The 14,202-nt window shown below is 50.7% G+C and overlaps 2 protein-coding genes across 5 annotated transcripts; one reads left to right on the forward strand and one right to left on the reverse strand.

The window, feature by feature from the left end:
- LOC118626478 (myotubularin-related protein 9-like) lies at positions 1-6,957 on the forward strand. 4 transcript variants are annotated; one of them, XM_036256228.1, is made up of 10 exons: positions 1-249; positions 418-526; positions 765-890; positions 1,006-1,179; positions 1,682-1,908; positions 3,513-3,674; positions 3,855-3,996; positions 4,078-4,298; positions 6,337-6,488; positions 6,569-6,957. In XM_036256228.1, exons 1-10 carry the CDS (start codon positions 65-67, stop codon positions 6,700-6,702), a joined length of 1,632 nt encoding a protein of 543 aa, XP_036112121.1. In that variant the 5' UTR covers positions 1-64; the 3' UTR covers positions 6,703-6,957. The 4 variants fall into 4 exon arrangements, with proteins under 4 accessions (XP_036112121.1, XP_036112122.1, XP_036112124.1 ...); XM_036256229.1 differs by having other exon boundaries at positions 822-890; XM_036256231.1 differs by lacking the exon at positions 3,513-3,674.
- Positions 6,958-7,010: 53 nt separating this feature from the next.
- Positions 7,011-14,200, reverse strand: EIF3I (eukaryotic translation initiation factor 3 subunit I). The gene is made up of 11 exons (XM_036256233.1): positions 14,157-14,200; positions 13,973-14,065; positions 12,509-12,596; positions 12,149-12,214; positions 11,047-11,196; positions 10,838-10,965; positions 8,690-8,800; positions 8,482-8,571; positions 8,093-8,166; positions 7,247-7,339; positions 7,011-7,127 (listed from the first exon to the last, which is right to left on the reverse strand). The coding sequence occupies exons 1-11, from the start codon at positions 14,157-14,159 to the stop codon at positions 7,046-7,048; spliced, it is 978 nt and encodes a 325-aa protein (XP_036112126.1). The 5' UTR covers positions 14,160-14,200; the 3' UTR covers positions 7,011-7,045.
- Positions 14,201-14,202: the final 2 nt, after the last annotated feature.

Genomic DNA, 14,202 nt, shown 5'->3' on the forward strand with positions numbered 1-14,202 from the left:
CTAGCCCCGCCTGACTCTTCTGAAGTCTGTCCTTTTGCTGGGCCCCAGGCCCACCAAAAGAGGAATGGAGTTCTCGGAGTTGATCCGTACAGGCCGGGCCCAAGCCGAGCTCTTGCGGGGCCCCGGGGTGCCCCCACTGCGCGGCACACTGTGCGTCACCGGCCACCACCTGCTGCTGTCTTCAGGGCCCCAGGCGACTCCAGATCTGTGGCTGCTGCTGTTGCGTAGTGTCGACTCCATCGAGAAGCGGTGAGCTTGGCAAGGGCGACCCCGGAGTTACGGACCTCGCGGTTCCGCGGGGTGAGGGGAAAGGGCAAACACAGTTGGAGCTGGTGCAGTATGTCCAATCCTATGAACTGGTTTCTTCTCTCCTGATGGAGGGCAGGGTGCACTAAGCCTAAACTCGTCCATCCCCAGGGTCGCGGGTGACTCTGGCACCATCACGCTGCGCTGTAAGGACCTGCGCGTGCTACAGCTGGACATAGAGGGTGTGGAGGCGACGCTGGATATAGCCCGCTCCATCGAGGTACTCCGTGGGTGTACCCGAGACCTTAAACTACCCCTGTCCGGTAACGAGGGTAGTAAATAGAGGCTACTGAGCAAGAGTATTCAGCAGCCAGTGTTATCCCAGGGCACAGCTACTGGCTAGGGGATGCATGATGGTCTGGAGTACTTGGAGAGGTGGGAGCTGTGGAACCGAGGGGCTGTATGGGTGTGGGTGAAATGATTCCACCTTTCCCAGATCCCCTGACTTCCTTCCCCAGGCTCTGTCTTCCCTTGAATCAGTCATCACCTCCTATCCGTTCTTCTACCGTCCCAAGGGTTTGAGATTGGGCGACGCCTGGCATTTCCACCCGCCCGAACATTACTACAAGAGAATAGCTCGCGAGGTGGGTGCGGTCTTTGGGGCCTGGGGATGCGGAAGCGCCGGACCTGGGAGGGGCTCGGGGACGTGGCACGCACTGGGTACCCTGGACCTGGCCTTCCTCCCTCCCTGCACCGCAGACCAATGCGTGGCGGCTGAGCGAGGTGAACGAGGACTTCAGCTTGTGCCCCAGTTACCCCCGAGCGGTGATCGTGCCTCGCGCTGTGGACGATGATGCCCTGGCACGCAGCGCCCGCTTCCGCCAGGGAGGCCGCTTCCCTGTGCTCAGCTACCACCACGCTCCTAGCGGAACCGTGAGCCCTGCCCCTCTCCAGACTCCGCCACTAGGACCAACCGCTTCCCTACAGGACCCTTTTCTGCACTGGCCGGGCCAATTGGCTGTCCCGCAGCTGCCGGGGCTGCTGCCCTGGCTCCTGCCTTTTCTGCTTCCAACAGGCCCCGAGGGCTTAGCTCAATCCACCCTTCCCCAACTCCGGCCCCGCCCCTCTCCCGGGTTTTGGAGACTGAGCTCTGTAGCCCCGCCCCCTTGTCGGTATGGGCCTTTGAAACCCAGTTTCTTCTTTGTCAACACCCGGCCCGCCCACTGTCTACTCCTCGGGTCCCTCCGGGTCCCAGCACAAGCAGCGCAGACCCGAGTCCGAGACTTTCGAATTCCGCTCCTAAGGCTCCTGCGCCCCAGTCGGCTTTAGCCAACTCTGACCCACTCGTGTGTAAACCCGGCCCAGGGGCTCTTTGAGCGAAGTTCCAGAACCAGGGCTGGGGGTACGGCTTCCGGAGCTTAGTCCCGGTCTGCAGGTGCTGCTACGTTCCAGCCAGCCCCTGACCGGGCCCCAGAAGCGGCGCTGCGCTGAGGATGAGGAGCTGCTGCGAGCTGTACTGGCAGCGGCTCGCCCTGGGGCCCAAGGCTTCATCGTGGATACACGCTCTGCCCAGACCGCCAAACAGGCCCGCATGACTGGAGGCGGCACCGAATCCAAGGCAGCCTACCCTGGCTGGAAACGGCTGCACCGGCCCTTGGAAAGGTAAGGGGGCTTCCCATCCCCATCCAAGCTCTCCTGCAAGACTCTTCATGGGCGGTGGTGGTGGTGGTGGTGGTGGTGGTGGGGGTGGATATAAGGGGAAAAGTATCTCACAGAAACCTTGAGGACTCTTAAGCCTTTCCTGGTAGCCCATCCCTGCCAAGTAGGCATCCCCACCTGCACACCCCCACTGACAGAGCTCATGACTCCCTGGATGCCCCAACTCTGCGGGAAAGAAGAAGCACCTCTTCACATTAAACTGAAAATTGTTTTCCAGGAACAACCTCAACATACACACGCGCGCACACACACACCCTCCTCATTGGTCCCAGCCCCCTGCCTTGAGAACTGTACCTCCCAGCTACATCTATTCCCTCTGTCTCCAGATGATGGTAGTACCAAGAGGAGGTCCCGAGGGAGTTTTTATGCTTCAAGGAGGGTGCATTGCTCCTCTACTCAGAAGACAAAACTGTTGATTCATTTATTCAACCAACATTGAGCACAGAGGCTGATATGGTGGCTAGCCCAGACATGGCTGAGAAATCAGCAGTAAATGGGCAGTTAGAGTTCAATGTGATAATTAGCAGCACAGAGGAGCCACCCCTCTCTTAGTATAGGTAGTCCAAAGAAAGTTCCCTGAGAGTGGGATGCTTTAGTTGAGATTGGAGGAGTTAACCAGAGGGTACGAGAATGACATTCCATGTAGAAGACACTGCAGGTGTATAGGAACAGGGAGCCTGGTCCTGTTTGGGGAACTGCAAGCACTTCAGTGTGGTGGGAGAGTAGTGTGTGAAGTGGAGGTAGAGAGAGGTGGAGCTAAAGAGGTGACAGAGCCAGAGCTACGAGCTTAAATGCTATGATTATGAACTTAGACTTTATCCTAAAAGGCAGTGAACAGTTATTGAAGGTTTTAAAAAATGAGATGTAAAATACAGCTAGGGGATATAGTCAATAACAGTTTAATAAATATGTATAATGTCAGATGGGTACTAGACTTATGGGGTGATTGCTTTTAAGTTATATAAAAGTCTAATCACTACCATTATACACCTGAAACTAATATAATATTGTATGTCAATTTTGATTAAAAAATAATAATTAAAAAGAAAATATTTTCTGGGAGGAGGTCACTGGTGATTTTCAGAAGAGCAGTTTCTGAGAAGTAGGAGCTGATACCAGGGTCCCAAGAGTATTGTGTTTCTCTTGTCAGACTGGGGCTCCCCAGGGAGTATTGTTTTACTCCCATTAGATTGGGGTACTTCAAGGATACTGGATACTTCCATCTAAATGGAGGTTTCCCAGGGCATTCTGTGTTTCCCCGGAGTGCTGTGTGACACCTTCCCAGGTAATGCTGTGTCCCCTTCCCCCACCAAACACAGAAGGTCTCCTCAAAGGGTACTGGGTCTCCATCATATTAGGAAATCCTCAAGGACACTGAATCATTTCCACCAGATTAGGTAGGCTCCCCAAAGGGTCCTGGGTCTCTCTTGTCAGATGGGCTCCTCTAAGGGCTCTATGTCTCCTCTTTGGTCTGGAGCACTTGTTCCCAGGCTGTGCTCATCAGAGCTTGGGCTGGGGGTGGGATGACCAGACTTCCACTTGTGTAGGGGGCGGCCCCTACAGGAAAGCTTTGTGCGCCTGATGGAGGCCTGTGGGGACCTGGAGCAGAGCATGGACCGCTGGCTTAGTCGACTAGAGGGCTGCCGCTGGCTGGCACATGTGAAGGAGGCACTGAGCACCGCCTGCCTAGCAGCCCAGGGCATGGAGAGGTAAGACCTCCTATCCTACGGGTCAGAGAACAGGGCGGGATGGGCAAGGTTCTCAATCCTTGGGCACAAAATCATATCTCAGTAAGCAAATACAGCATAGAACTGGGCCCATTCTATTCCTGGCTTGGCCACCCCAGGCAGGGAAGGACTGGCTGCTGTTGATAAGCCCTGGGCCCACAGGGAAGGGGCCTGCATTCTGGTGCATGGGACTGAAGGCACAGACAGCACCCTGCTGGTGACTTCATTGGCCCAACTCATCCTGGACCCCTTGAGCCGGACCATGGCTGGATTCCAGGAACTGGTGGAGCGGGAGTGGATCCAGGTAAGTGGCCACCCAGACACAGCCCTACCCCTCTATCCAGAAACCTCGCTTCCTTGTGCCCATTGCTCTGCCCCTCCTCAGGCCGGCCACCCCTTCCAGCTGCGCTGTGCCCACTCGGCCTTCTCCCACGCCCGCCCCAAGCACGAGGCACCCACCTTTCTCCTCTTCCTGGACTGTGTGTGGCAGCTGGGCCGCCAGTTCCCGCTGTCCCTGGAGTTTGGGGAGGGGCTGCTGTTGGCGTTGTTTGAGCATGCCTATGCCTCCCCTTTTGGCACCTTCCTCTGCAACAGCGAAAAAGAGAGGTGAGCTAAGGCGGTGTCAAGGTGGGTCAGGGGGCAGGCACAGGACAGGGTCAGGTACCTGCTGCATCAGCACCTTACTTCCTTAGAAGACATCTTTTCTCTTTCAGATGAGTTTCTCTCTTAGGAAAACAGTGTCCTCTGCTTTCTTACCTTCAAATCTCACACTTCCCCCTAACTTCAGCAAACCCAGAGGTGGATGGGTCCAAGGCCAGTCCTTTGGACCTACCCACACTGTCCATAGTGAAGAGCAATTGTACCCTTTGCTTAAAAATAAGAACTGAGCCCTGGTCTGTTTAGCTCATCAGTTAGAGCTTCGGCCCACAGATGAGAGAGGCCTGGGTTTGGTTCTCACTAAGGGCATGTACATTGGTTGCAGTTTGTTCCCTGCCCTGGTTGGGGTCTTGTGGGTGGCAGCCACTCGATGTGTCTCTCTTACACTGATGTTTCTCTCTCTCTCTTCCTCCCGCTCTATCTGAAAATAAATAAATACTAAAATAAATAAATAATGAGAATTCAGCCCGGCCAGTGTAGCTCAGTGGTCGAGCATCGACCCATGCACTAAGAGGTCGCCAGTTTGATATCCGGCCAGGACATGTGCCCAGGTTGTGGGCCCAATCCCCAGTGGGGGGCATGCAGGAGGCAGCCAATTGATGTTCTCTCTCATCCATGTTTCTGTCTCTCTCTCCCTCTTCCTTCCTCTCTTTCTAAAAATCAATTTTAAAAAAATTAAAAACAAGAACTAAAAGGAAAGTTGCTGCAAAAAGAAATAATTTCTGGGGCTCTTTACCACACTGCAGGATTGATTCTAGTAAAGCAATAGAGGTTGAAAAGCTGAATGCAATTGTTTGGGCTCAGATTCTGGCTCTACCACTCACCTGCTGGGTAATCATTAGCAAAACTGAGTATTGGTTTGTTCATCGGTAGCAAAGAAAGGATCAAAATCGCAGCTCAAATCTATTGGGGGTGTTGGTGGTGTGAAGATTAGCGGAGTTAAAGCATGGAAAGTGCTTAGCGCGGTGCCTGGCATGTAGTGGACACACGAGTGGGTTATTTTTATTACTTGGTTGGCTTGTTGCATATGCTCCCAACAAGACTCCAAAAGCTATGTTTCTTTCATCAGACTGAAATGTGGGGAGGGTTCACTCCTCTCCAGGAAGGTGGAGATCATGCTTATCTTTTATTGCCTAGTCCCTCCACCCCCTTGTTTTTACTAACTCCATTCATGGATCATCCAGGTTAGAAACCTTTGTTTACCTCCCTTCTTGCATCCTTCATATTTAGCCTTTCTCCTAAAATTTTTTTAGCTTAGTCCACTCCTGTCAAAGGCTTCTTCTACCAACCCCAAATTCTTTCCTTTCCATGTGGACCATTGGAACAGTCTCCACACTGCTGTATCTCCACTTTCATCATTCATCAGTTAAAAAAAAAAGAACTCATTAGCCCTGACCAGTGTAGCTCAATGGTTAGTGTCCGCCCTGGCACTGAAGGGGTTGCAGGTTCGATCCCCAGTCAAGGGCAGGTACCTGGGTTGCAGGTTCAATCCCTGTCCCCAGTAGGGGAGCGTGTGGGAGGGAATCGATGTGTCTCTCATGTGAGTATCTCCCCGCTTTCCCCCCATCCCGCTCTCTCCCTTCCACTCTCTCCAAAAACCAATGGAAAAAATATCCTTGGATGAGGATTAACAACAAAAACCCTCACCAGTCCCGACCTATTAACACTCACATTGGGGCCTTTTCCACTTTCACTTTTGCCCATGCAGTTCCCCCTCCTAAGTATCTCCGTTTTTGCACACCTGGTGAACTGCTGCTGCCAGACCCAGCTCAAATGGTATATTCCTAATCGGCCTTCCCTGACACTTTCAGGCAAAGCTAAGCACAGTACTTGGTCTTGTTCCACTTTAGTGCCCAGTACAGGATCTGACTGGCAATAACATTTACAGGAAAAAGGTGAGGTTATCACTGCCCCAGGGTGGCTGTCACCCTACTAAGAACCCCAGAGCACATAGCTGAGTCTGGAAACACTCCCTCACTCCCTACAGATGCCTGTGTGAAGTAAGAACTCGAACACACTCCTTGTGGTCAGGCCTCAACCAGCCAAAAGAGCAACGAAAACTCCGGAACCCACTCTACGTCCTCAATCCTTTGGCTATCTGGCCTTCTGTGGAGCCCCAGAGCCTGCGACTGTGGCAAGGTGATCCCCCACTTCTCCCCTAGGGAGTTATCCTCTCTGCTCAACTTTCTCACTCGTCCTCCTCGTCTTGTCTTCCTCAGGCCTGTTTCTGCGCTGGACGCGCCCACCTGAGCATTCAGAGGTAGCATGGGAGAAGGTGTGGCAAATAGTGACAGAGAAGGAGAAGACAGAAGGCTCTCAGCCAATGGTTTCAGCCTCTGAGCCCCAGCCCTAAGTGCTGGCATCTCGCAGAGTGGCTGAGATGTTCCTGAGACCTCTCCAGAGCCCTCAGCACCTTTGGACCTTGGATGAGGGTGCCTGCAACCAGTTTTGTAATACTGAAGCTCCAGGTTTGAACTGTCCACAGTGTAGAGAGGTCCACATAATAAAGGCATCCAAGACTGGGTATCAGCTCACTGGGGTGTTACACTGAGAAGGGAAAATGATTAAACAGACCGCACAAAATATCTGACCAGAAACCACTTATTTCCAAACTAATTTATTACTTCTCAGAGTCCAAAACTTTCTGTGAGCCTGCCGTGGAAATTTTTCTCTGGCCAGGATGAAAATCCAGTTTCTCAAGCCTCGAACTCAAATTCAAAGTACTGTGGGTCGAAGTAGTGGATGCGCACATAACCATCTTCTCCACCACTGCTGTAGCTGGAAAGAGATGAACAGGGACCAGTCGCATGCCTGCTCTGGGGGAGGCAGGCCTGGGGCCTGGGAAAGGGGCAGGGACCAGACCCCGGCTGAGTTCAGCTCCTTTCCCTGGGCCCTACCTTTTGCCATCAGGATGGAAGGCAACACTGTTGATAGGTCCGAAGTGACCCTTGACTCTTCCAAACTCTTCTTCAAAGGCCAAATGGAAGAACCTGGAGGAAAAAGGGTGGTGAGAAGGGGTAGTTTATTTACTTTCCATTTCCTTCCAAAATACTCTGTAGTTACCACTCCCCAATACAAACTGTAGTGGGGAAACTGGGGCAAGGGAAATGAATGTGAACAACATTAAGTTAGGGGAAGATCAGGCCCAAAGGTCTGCCTGCACATGCAGCTAACCCTCACTGCACTGGGCAGTGCTCGGACAAGTATTAGCTCCTTTATTGCATCTGCATAACTTTATGAGATAAGTAACTATTGCTGTCCTCATTATACAACCGAGGATAACTAGGCCCAGAGAATATAATGATGTGTCTAGGGCACCAGAGTGAGACCTAGAGTTCATGTTCTTTTTTTTTTAATCCTCACCTGAGGATATTTTTCTATTTATCTTCAGATAGAGTGGGAGGAAGAGAGAGAGAAACATCAGCATGAGAGGAACACATTGACTAGTTGCCTCCCGCAGGACCCCGACCAGGGCTGGGATGAACCACAACCGAGGTACGTGCCCTTGGCCGTGCCCTTGGCCGGAAGAGAACCCGCGACTCATTGGTCTGTGGGCTGACGCTCTACCACTGAGCCAAACCGGCTAGGATGAGTTCATTCTCTTAACTGCTGTATTACATGCTTTTCACAAATCTGGCTGCACTTTCTAGTAACCAAAGAAATAAGGGAACTTGCCTTGGTTACACGATGTGTGTCTATTATGAAAGATACTCCACTCTTGGAAGCGCCCCCTCCCCCTTTACCTGGCCTCGAACTTGCCAATCCTCGTGGAGGTGGTGGTTACATCCATGGCTTCCTGACCACCGCCCAGCACCACCTGAAGGGAAGAAGAAACTACAGAGGCCCAAAGGAAAGGCAAGCCCATTTTCTGTTTTCCTCCCCATGCCATAAACTTTTAGTATCTCCCACATCAGACTGGGAGGATACTAAAGGCAGGGACAAAGAGATACTTTAGCCAGCCCCTACCCCAGCCCTGGGGATTTTCAATTGTTCAGCCTTGTTGATGCTCTGGGAATCTCCTCTCTGCCTGACACTATTTCCCTCCAGAGTTCTATCTTAACTGCTAGACAAACATCTAGATCCTGGAAGCACTCTGAGGCTTTAGCAGGAAGCCTAGGTGGGATTCCCTTACATGGTCATAGTTAGGAGACAGAGCAGCTGAGTTGACGGGACGTTCTGTCCGGAAAGTCTTCTGATGTTCAAGGGTTGTGGAGTCAAAGAGCTGGAGAGACAAGGCAGGGGGACATCTGTAAAATGAGACTTCTTGGGGGAAGATGGGCAAGTTGAGAGCTGTGCAGGAGGGTGGGAGCAGCCCTGCCAGATCCCTTGCCCAGGCTCACCTTGGCTGTGTTGTCTTTGGATGCAGTGACAAACATGGTCATATCCCTAGACAACTGGATGTCATTGATCTGCCGGGAGTGCTCCTTAACATTCACCAACACCTCTCCAGACTGGGAAGAAAGAAGAGCAAGACTCTGACCAGCCCCAATTCCACTAGCCGCATTATTTAGCCAGGACTTTATACTGCTTCCTGTCTCATCAAGGAGACCGGAGGTCCTGGCTGGGCCTGCCTAAGTAACCCCGAATCAACATTTACTCCCTCTCCCAAGCCCAAGCCCACATCCTAACCTGGCCCATCTGTACTAGTTTCATAAACACTGCTAGTCCATCTAGGAAAACACATGCTTATGCTGATAAGTCTATGGACCTATTAATGAATCATCACATTACAATGTAAAGCAGTTAGCATTTATTCATTTTTTTTTTTTTTATCCTCACCCGAGGACATTTTTCCATTTTTTGTTCAGATAGAGCGGGAGGGAGAGAGAGGAAGAGAGAGAGAGAGAGAAACATCGATGTGAAGGGACACATCGAGTGGCTGCCACCCGCACGACCAACCAGGGCCAGGGACAAACTGCAACCGAGGTACATGTCCTTTGCGGGAACCGAACCCGGGTCTCTCTGTACCGCAGGCCGACGCTCCAACCGCTGAGCCAAACCGGCCAGGGCTATTTTTTTTTTTAAATACATATTTATTGTACAGCTACTAATTGCCAAGTAGTGTGCTAAGCACTTAACACCTTACTTCATTCAATCCTATGAAGTGGATACTATAATGGAAATTTTAAAAGGAAGATACTAAGGTTCTGAGAGGTGATATGACTTGGAGATCACACAAACAGGAAGAGGTAGAGAGCCCAAACTTATACCTCTTCCCTGCCAGGATCTGGGTAACAGTCCACAAAGATTGTTGCATGTCTACATTTTCTTAGGTCTCTTCAAGGGGCCATGTCATCTGTTTTCCCTTCCCACAACCTGAGAGATTGTATGTAGTATAAAGAGTAGAGTCTGTCCTTAAAAGACTCTAAAAAATCATTCATTTCATTTTCCTTAATTATTTTTATCTATTCTGAGAGAAGAATTTAGACACAAGGTAGGGATGTATCTGGCTCCTACATTTTGGGGAACATGCACCAGCTTTGCAGTCTGGCCTACCTGGGGGCACAGATCAGCTCCACTATTTGCTAGCATCAAGCATCATTGACTGGTTCCCTTTCCCTTCCTGCAGGTAGGCCTGGTGCCTAGTGGACCCTGGTCAGTGCTTGCTGAGTGACTGACTAACCTTTATGGTATTACATTCCAGCACTCCCCAGAAATGCAAGTACTGGAATCAAAATCTCAGACAGCCTGGACTTCATCCTTTCTTCTCCCCACCCATCTCTCATCCTCATCAGTCACCCTTAAATATCTCTTGACCATTAGGTACCCCATATTCCCATGGCTACTGCCTAGCTCAGGTCCGTTCTCCACTGTAGCCTGCAAAAGCTTTCTAAAAAGGAAATCTGATCATCCAAAACCATTTAAAGATTCCCTACTGCCTAAAGGAAAATCACTATTTAACTCCTGACACACAAAAATCTAGTCCCTATCCACCTTTCCCAAGACCACATTCCAGTGATACCAGACTCTATTTCCTGAAGAACCCATGCACTCCCTTAACGCTGTGCCTCTGTGTGTGCTCCTCCTTCTGCCTGTGGAACATGCTTCTCTTCCTATGTGAAGCTCCATTTATTCTCCATGGCTTAATGTATGTGCCACCTCCTCTGTGACAGAGGGCACTTTCTGCACTTGACTGAGACCTCTATGGTGGCACAACTCACTAGGTGACTCATGTGCTAGCTATTTACCAGTATGTCTTCCCCTGGGACAGGGCCCTGGAACTCAGTGATAGCAGAAAAATACTTAATTGTGATCATGATTAACAGATCCTGAGAACTCTGACAAGTTTTTTCAAACACCTATTATTAGATCCTTGAAGTATTTTATAGATAAACAGGCTCAGGGAAGTTATGTAACTTGTCCAAGATCACACAGTTCAAAAGTGGTAAAATCTGTATTTAAGTCCAGCCCTCACTCTTAACCACTGTCCAATCCTGCCTCTTGTAGGGAATCATTCTGGTAGGCTCAGACCCCACCCAGCCCCTTACCTTGGCGCTATACTGATTGAGCTCTCCACTCTCATGGCCCGCAATGATGCACTCCCCTAGGGGTCCCCAAACAGCGCTGGTGATCTTGGAGTCATTGCAAGGGATCTTCATGTAGGGCTCGTTGTTATCTGTGTGGGGCAGCAGATGTCAGGCTTTGGGCTTTGGAGTTGCACCCTTTACCTCAACCCCGGCCCTAGGTCCAGCCTTACCAATCTGGCTTGGATCTCGCAGGTCAAAGAAGCTCACAAAGCACTGGTAGCCCATCTGCTTGTCCGTAGAGAACATGATGATATTGCCCCCAAAGTCAAAGCCACAGGTACGGACAGCTGAATTGGTCTTGAGTAGGGCCAGCTGCTTCCCTGGGGACAGACAGAGTCTGGGCTACTCCTTGCCCAGTGCCCTAACAGGGAGAAGACTACCCCTGCCTATTATCATGTCTCACTGTTTCTCCTGCTCTAGCTGACTCCAACCTACCACCCTCTTCTTCCTCACTGCTATGCTCTGGCTCAAGACTCTACACTTCTTCCCCAGTCTTTCCTCGGACACTCTGCTAATGTGGCACTGCTCACAGTGGAGTGCAAGACATCTGTCTCCTTCTCATGATGTGCTCCTCCACAGCAAAGACCTGCTCTAATTTCTCTGCCTGTCCCCAGTGCCCAGCACAGACCTGGCACAGAATTGGGTGCCCAGTAAATATTTATTAAACTGAGAAGCTTAATAGGATTCTATCTTTAGTCTCGGTTCTTTCAATGCTCCCCACTGCTACCTGAGCTTGCTAAAACTTAACCCAGACCAACACTCTTCCCTGCTCAGGGACTTCCACAGTATGCCATGTCTTATAGAACAAAGCCAAGCTCCTGATTTGACATTCAAGGTCTGGTCCTAACATGCCTCATCTGCTCCACTACCTATTTCGTTTCCCAAGAAGCAGGATTCCCAGCAGATCAGATGATTTAGATATGCTACTCACCATGCTTTCATTCCTGCATGTGTCAAAGCGATGATCTCTTTCTCATCAGTTAAGCCTCTACTCATATTTACCTTGGGAAATCTTCCTAAGCTGTTTCCATCCCATTCCAGACAGTTGCCCCTCTCTGGCCTTCCACAGTGCTCTATGCTTCTTTTAACACGGCTTATATCTTCCTGTAGTGCCTTCTTTCTAGTCTGTGTTCCTTATTTTCTCACCTATCTCTTGTTCCCTAGACTAGGAAGCATCTCAGGATTTATTTATATTTCCTCAGAACCTGTTTGCTTAAACAGTATACTGTAGGTCCTCACTGTTTGCTAAAAAAGTGAATGACCTAGGCTTACCTGTTTCACAGTCCCAGAGACGACAACTGTTGTCAGCTGAGCCGGTGAGGACATGCTTGGTGTCCCCTGATGAGGGTGTTAAGAAACATGACCAAGTTCACCTGAGCCCAGGTGAATCACCTCCTTGTTCAGTCCCAGAGAGCCCCTCTTCCTCTCTTACCTCAGAAGCACTCTAACTCCCTCAACCAGAAACGGAACTGGTCCTAAATGTTCCCTTAACCAATGAACAGACCAGGGACTAGCAGATAGGTATCATTCTCTAGACCCACAATAGCACCCCAAGTTCCCAGCTCCAAGTCAGTAGCCTCTCCGTTGCTGGCAGACCCTGGGAACATAAACTCAGAGCAAAGACAAGGATACAGTCAGCGTCTACACACCACACAGCTCCAGTATGGCCCATGTAGGTGCCCAGCCTCTCACCGTTCACAGAGTACCATACATTGACAATCTGGAGGAGTCAAAGACAATGTGACAGGATGGTACACACCCAGGCAGAGTGATGGCTTCATATTTTGCCCCAGGAACCCTCAGCAGTCTCTAGCTAGGTCAGATTCTGCCCTCTCCAGTTCATCTCTTGGGAAACAGCAGATTGCTGGCAAAAAGATCAACTCCTGGACTCTCACCCTTCCTGAAGGTTAAGAGGCAGGGGAGTCAGGAGGCTTACAAAAAGTCTTTAGCCCTGGCCGGTTTGGCTCAGCAGTTGGAGCGTCGGCCTGAGGACCAGAGAGTCCCGGGTTCGGTTCCTGTTAGGGGCACGTACAAAAAAAAAAAAAATTAAAGTTTCCCTTTGCTTGTCCCAGCCCTCCCTCAGACTCCTAAACCCTAAGAAGAAAAGGCCAAGTTGAGTGCAAGTCCAGAAAAACAGAAGCTTTGGTGTTCTGCCCAAGTGGAAGCTGCTGGTAGTAGGGAAGCCTGGGTTCAGTCCCTGCTCTGCCACTATTTCACTGAATTATCTCAAGTACAGTGCTTCTGCTCTCTGAACTTCAATTTGCCCATCTATAAATGGCCATGACAATAACGCCTTCTTCAAAGGATAGTTGTGAGGCTGTTCCAATAAAATGATGTCTAAGGAATTTAAAATGTAAGTGACTAACATTAAATAGGCACTTATTCACACCAGGTTCTGTGCTATGCTCTTTATTTGAATGATGTCATTTAACCCTAAAGACAACCCCATGAGGGAGATACTATTAGTACCAATACTTTATAAAAAGGGAAACTTGAAGTTTAGAAGGGTTAAATGACATGCTCAAAGTCACACTGCTGGTGGCTGCAGGAGTCAGGATTCAAATGTCTTGAGTCAGGAGTCTGCCTGTCTTCAGAGGCCCCGCTGTTAGCCGCTAGAGTTCACTTTCTCCGTAAGGAGGTATCTCAGAGCCAGTAATGTGAGGGACTGTTTGCATTCAGTGAGTGGCAGGCTGGGGCAAACTAACTTAAATAAGACCAGGAACACCTTCATTAAGTCCCTTGCTGCCCAAGGATCAGCTTTCCCCTCTAGAAATGGTCTGTTTCTCTATTCTAGTGAAATAGTTCTGTTCTTCCCCAGAATGGTCTCCTCCCGGTCCCCTGAACGAACTGGGCCTTGTCCCACCCTCCTTCCACAATGGTCTCTTCTTCCCAGCTACGCCCTCCTTCTGCCAGCAATTGCGTTCTATCTCACCGTTCTCGGAGGAATGCTCTCGCCCACCCACCCCCGGGTTGGTCATTCCCCACTTAGAACGGGGCGCTCTTGGGTTCCCCGCTCGAGGCAAAGCTGGCTTGTCCACCCGTCACTCTGGGAAAATGAACTCGCCCCCTCCCGGGCGCCCTCCGGACGACGCTCACAGGGTCCTTGGCCACCGTGAAGAGGAGGTCTCCCTCGCGGTTGTACTTAATCTGCGTAATGGACCGCTCATGGCCCTGCAGCAGGATCGGCTTCTGTGGGGACAGGACGAGAGTGTCAGCGCCCAGAATCGGCCCTTGTCCCGGCCCCGGCCCCCCACGGGAACACCCCCAACCCAGAACTCACCATCCCTGCGCTGACGCCGGGAAAGAGCAACGTGAGTAGGACCGGA

Source organism: Molossus molossus, unplaced genomic scaffold, assembly GCF_014108415.1.
Source record: "Molossus molossus isolate mMolMol1 unplaced genomic scaffold, mMolMol1.p scaffold_m16_p_12, whole genome shotgun sequence".
NCBI classification, from domain to species: Eukaryota; Metazoa; Chordata; class Mammalia; order Chiroptera; family Molossidae; genus Molossus; species Molossus molossus.

What these genes read in the sequence shown, in the direction of transcription:
- EIF3I (XM_036256233.1), bottom strand. An exon ending in GCGAGATCCAAGCCAGATTG is followed by an intron (nt 10,966 to 11,046) that starts GTAAGGCTGGAC and finishes TGCCCCACACAG; the next exon opens with ATAACAACGAGCCCTACATG. An exon ending in CCAAAGACAACACAGCCAAG is followed by an intron (nt 8,572 to 8,689) that starts GTGAGCCTGGGC and finishes TTGTCTCTCCAG; the next exon opens with CTCTTTGACTCCACAACCCT.
- LOC118626478 (XM_036256228.1), top strand. Translation starts at nt 65, where the DNA reads ATGGAGTTCTCGGAGTTGATCCGTACAGGCCGGGCCCAAGCCGAGCTC. An exon ending in TGGAGCGGGAGTGGATCCAG is followed by an intron (nt 3,997 to 4,077) that starts GTAAGTGGCCAC and finishes GCCCCTCCTCAG; the next exon opens with GCCGGCCACCCCTTCCAGCT. An exon ending in GAGCCTGCGACTGTGGCAAG is followed by an intron (nt 6,489 to 6,568) that starts GTGATCCCCCAC and finishes TGTCTTCCTCAG; the next exon opens with GCCTGTTTCTGCGCTGGACG.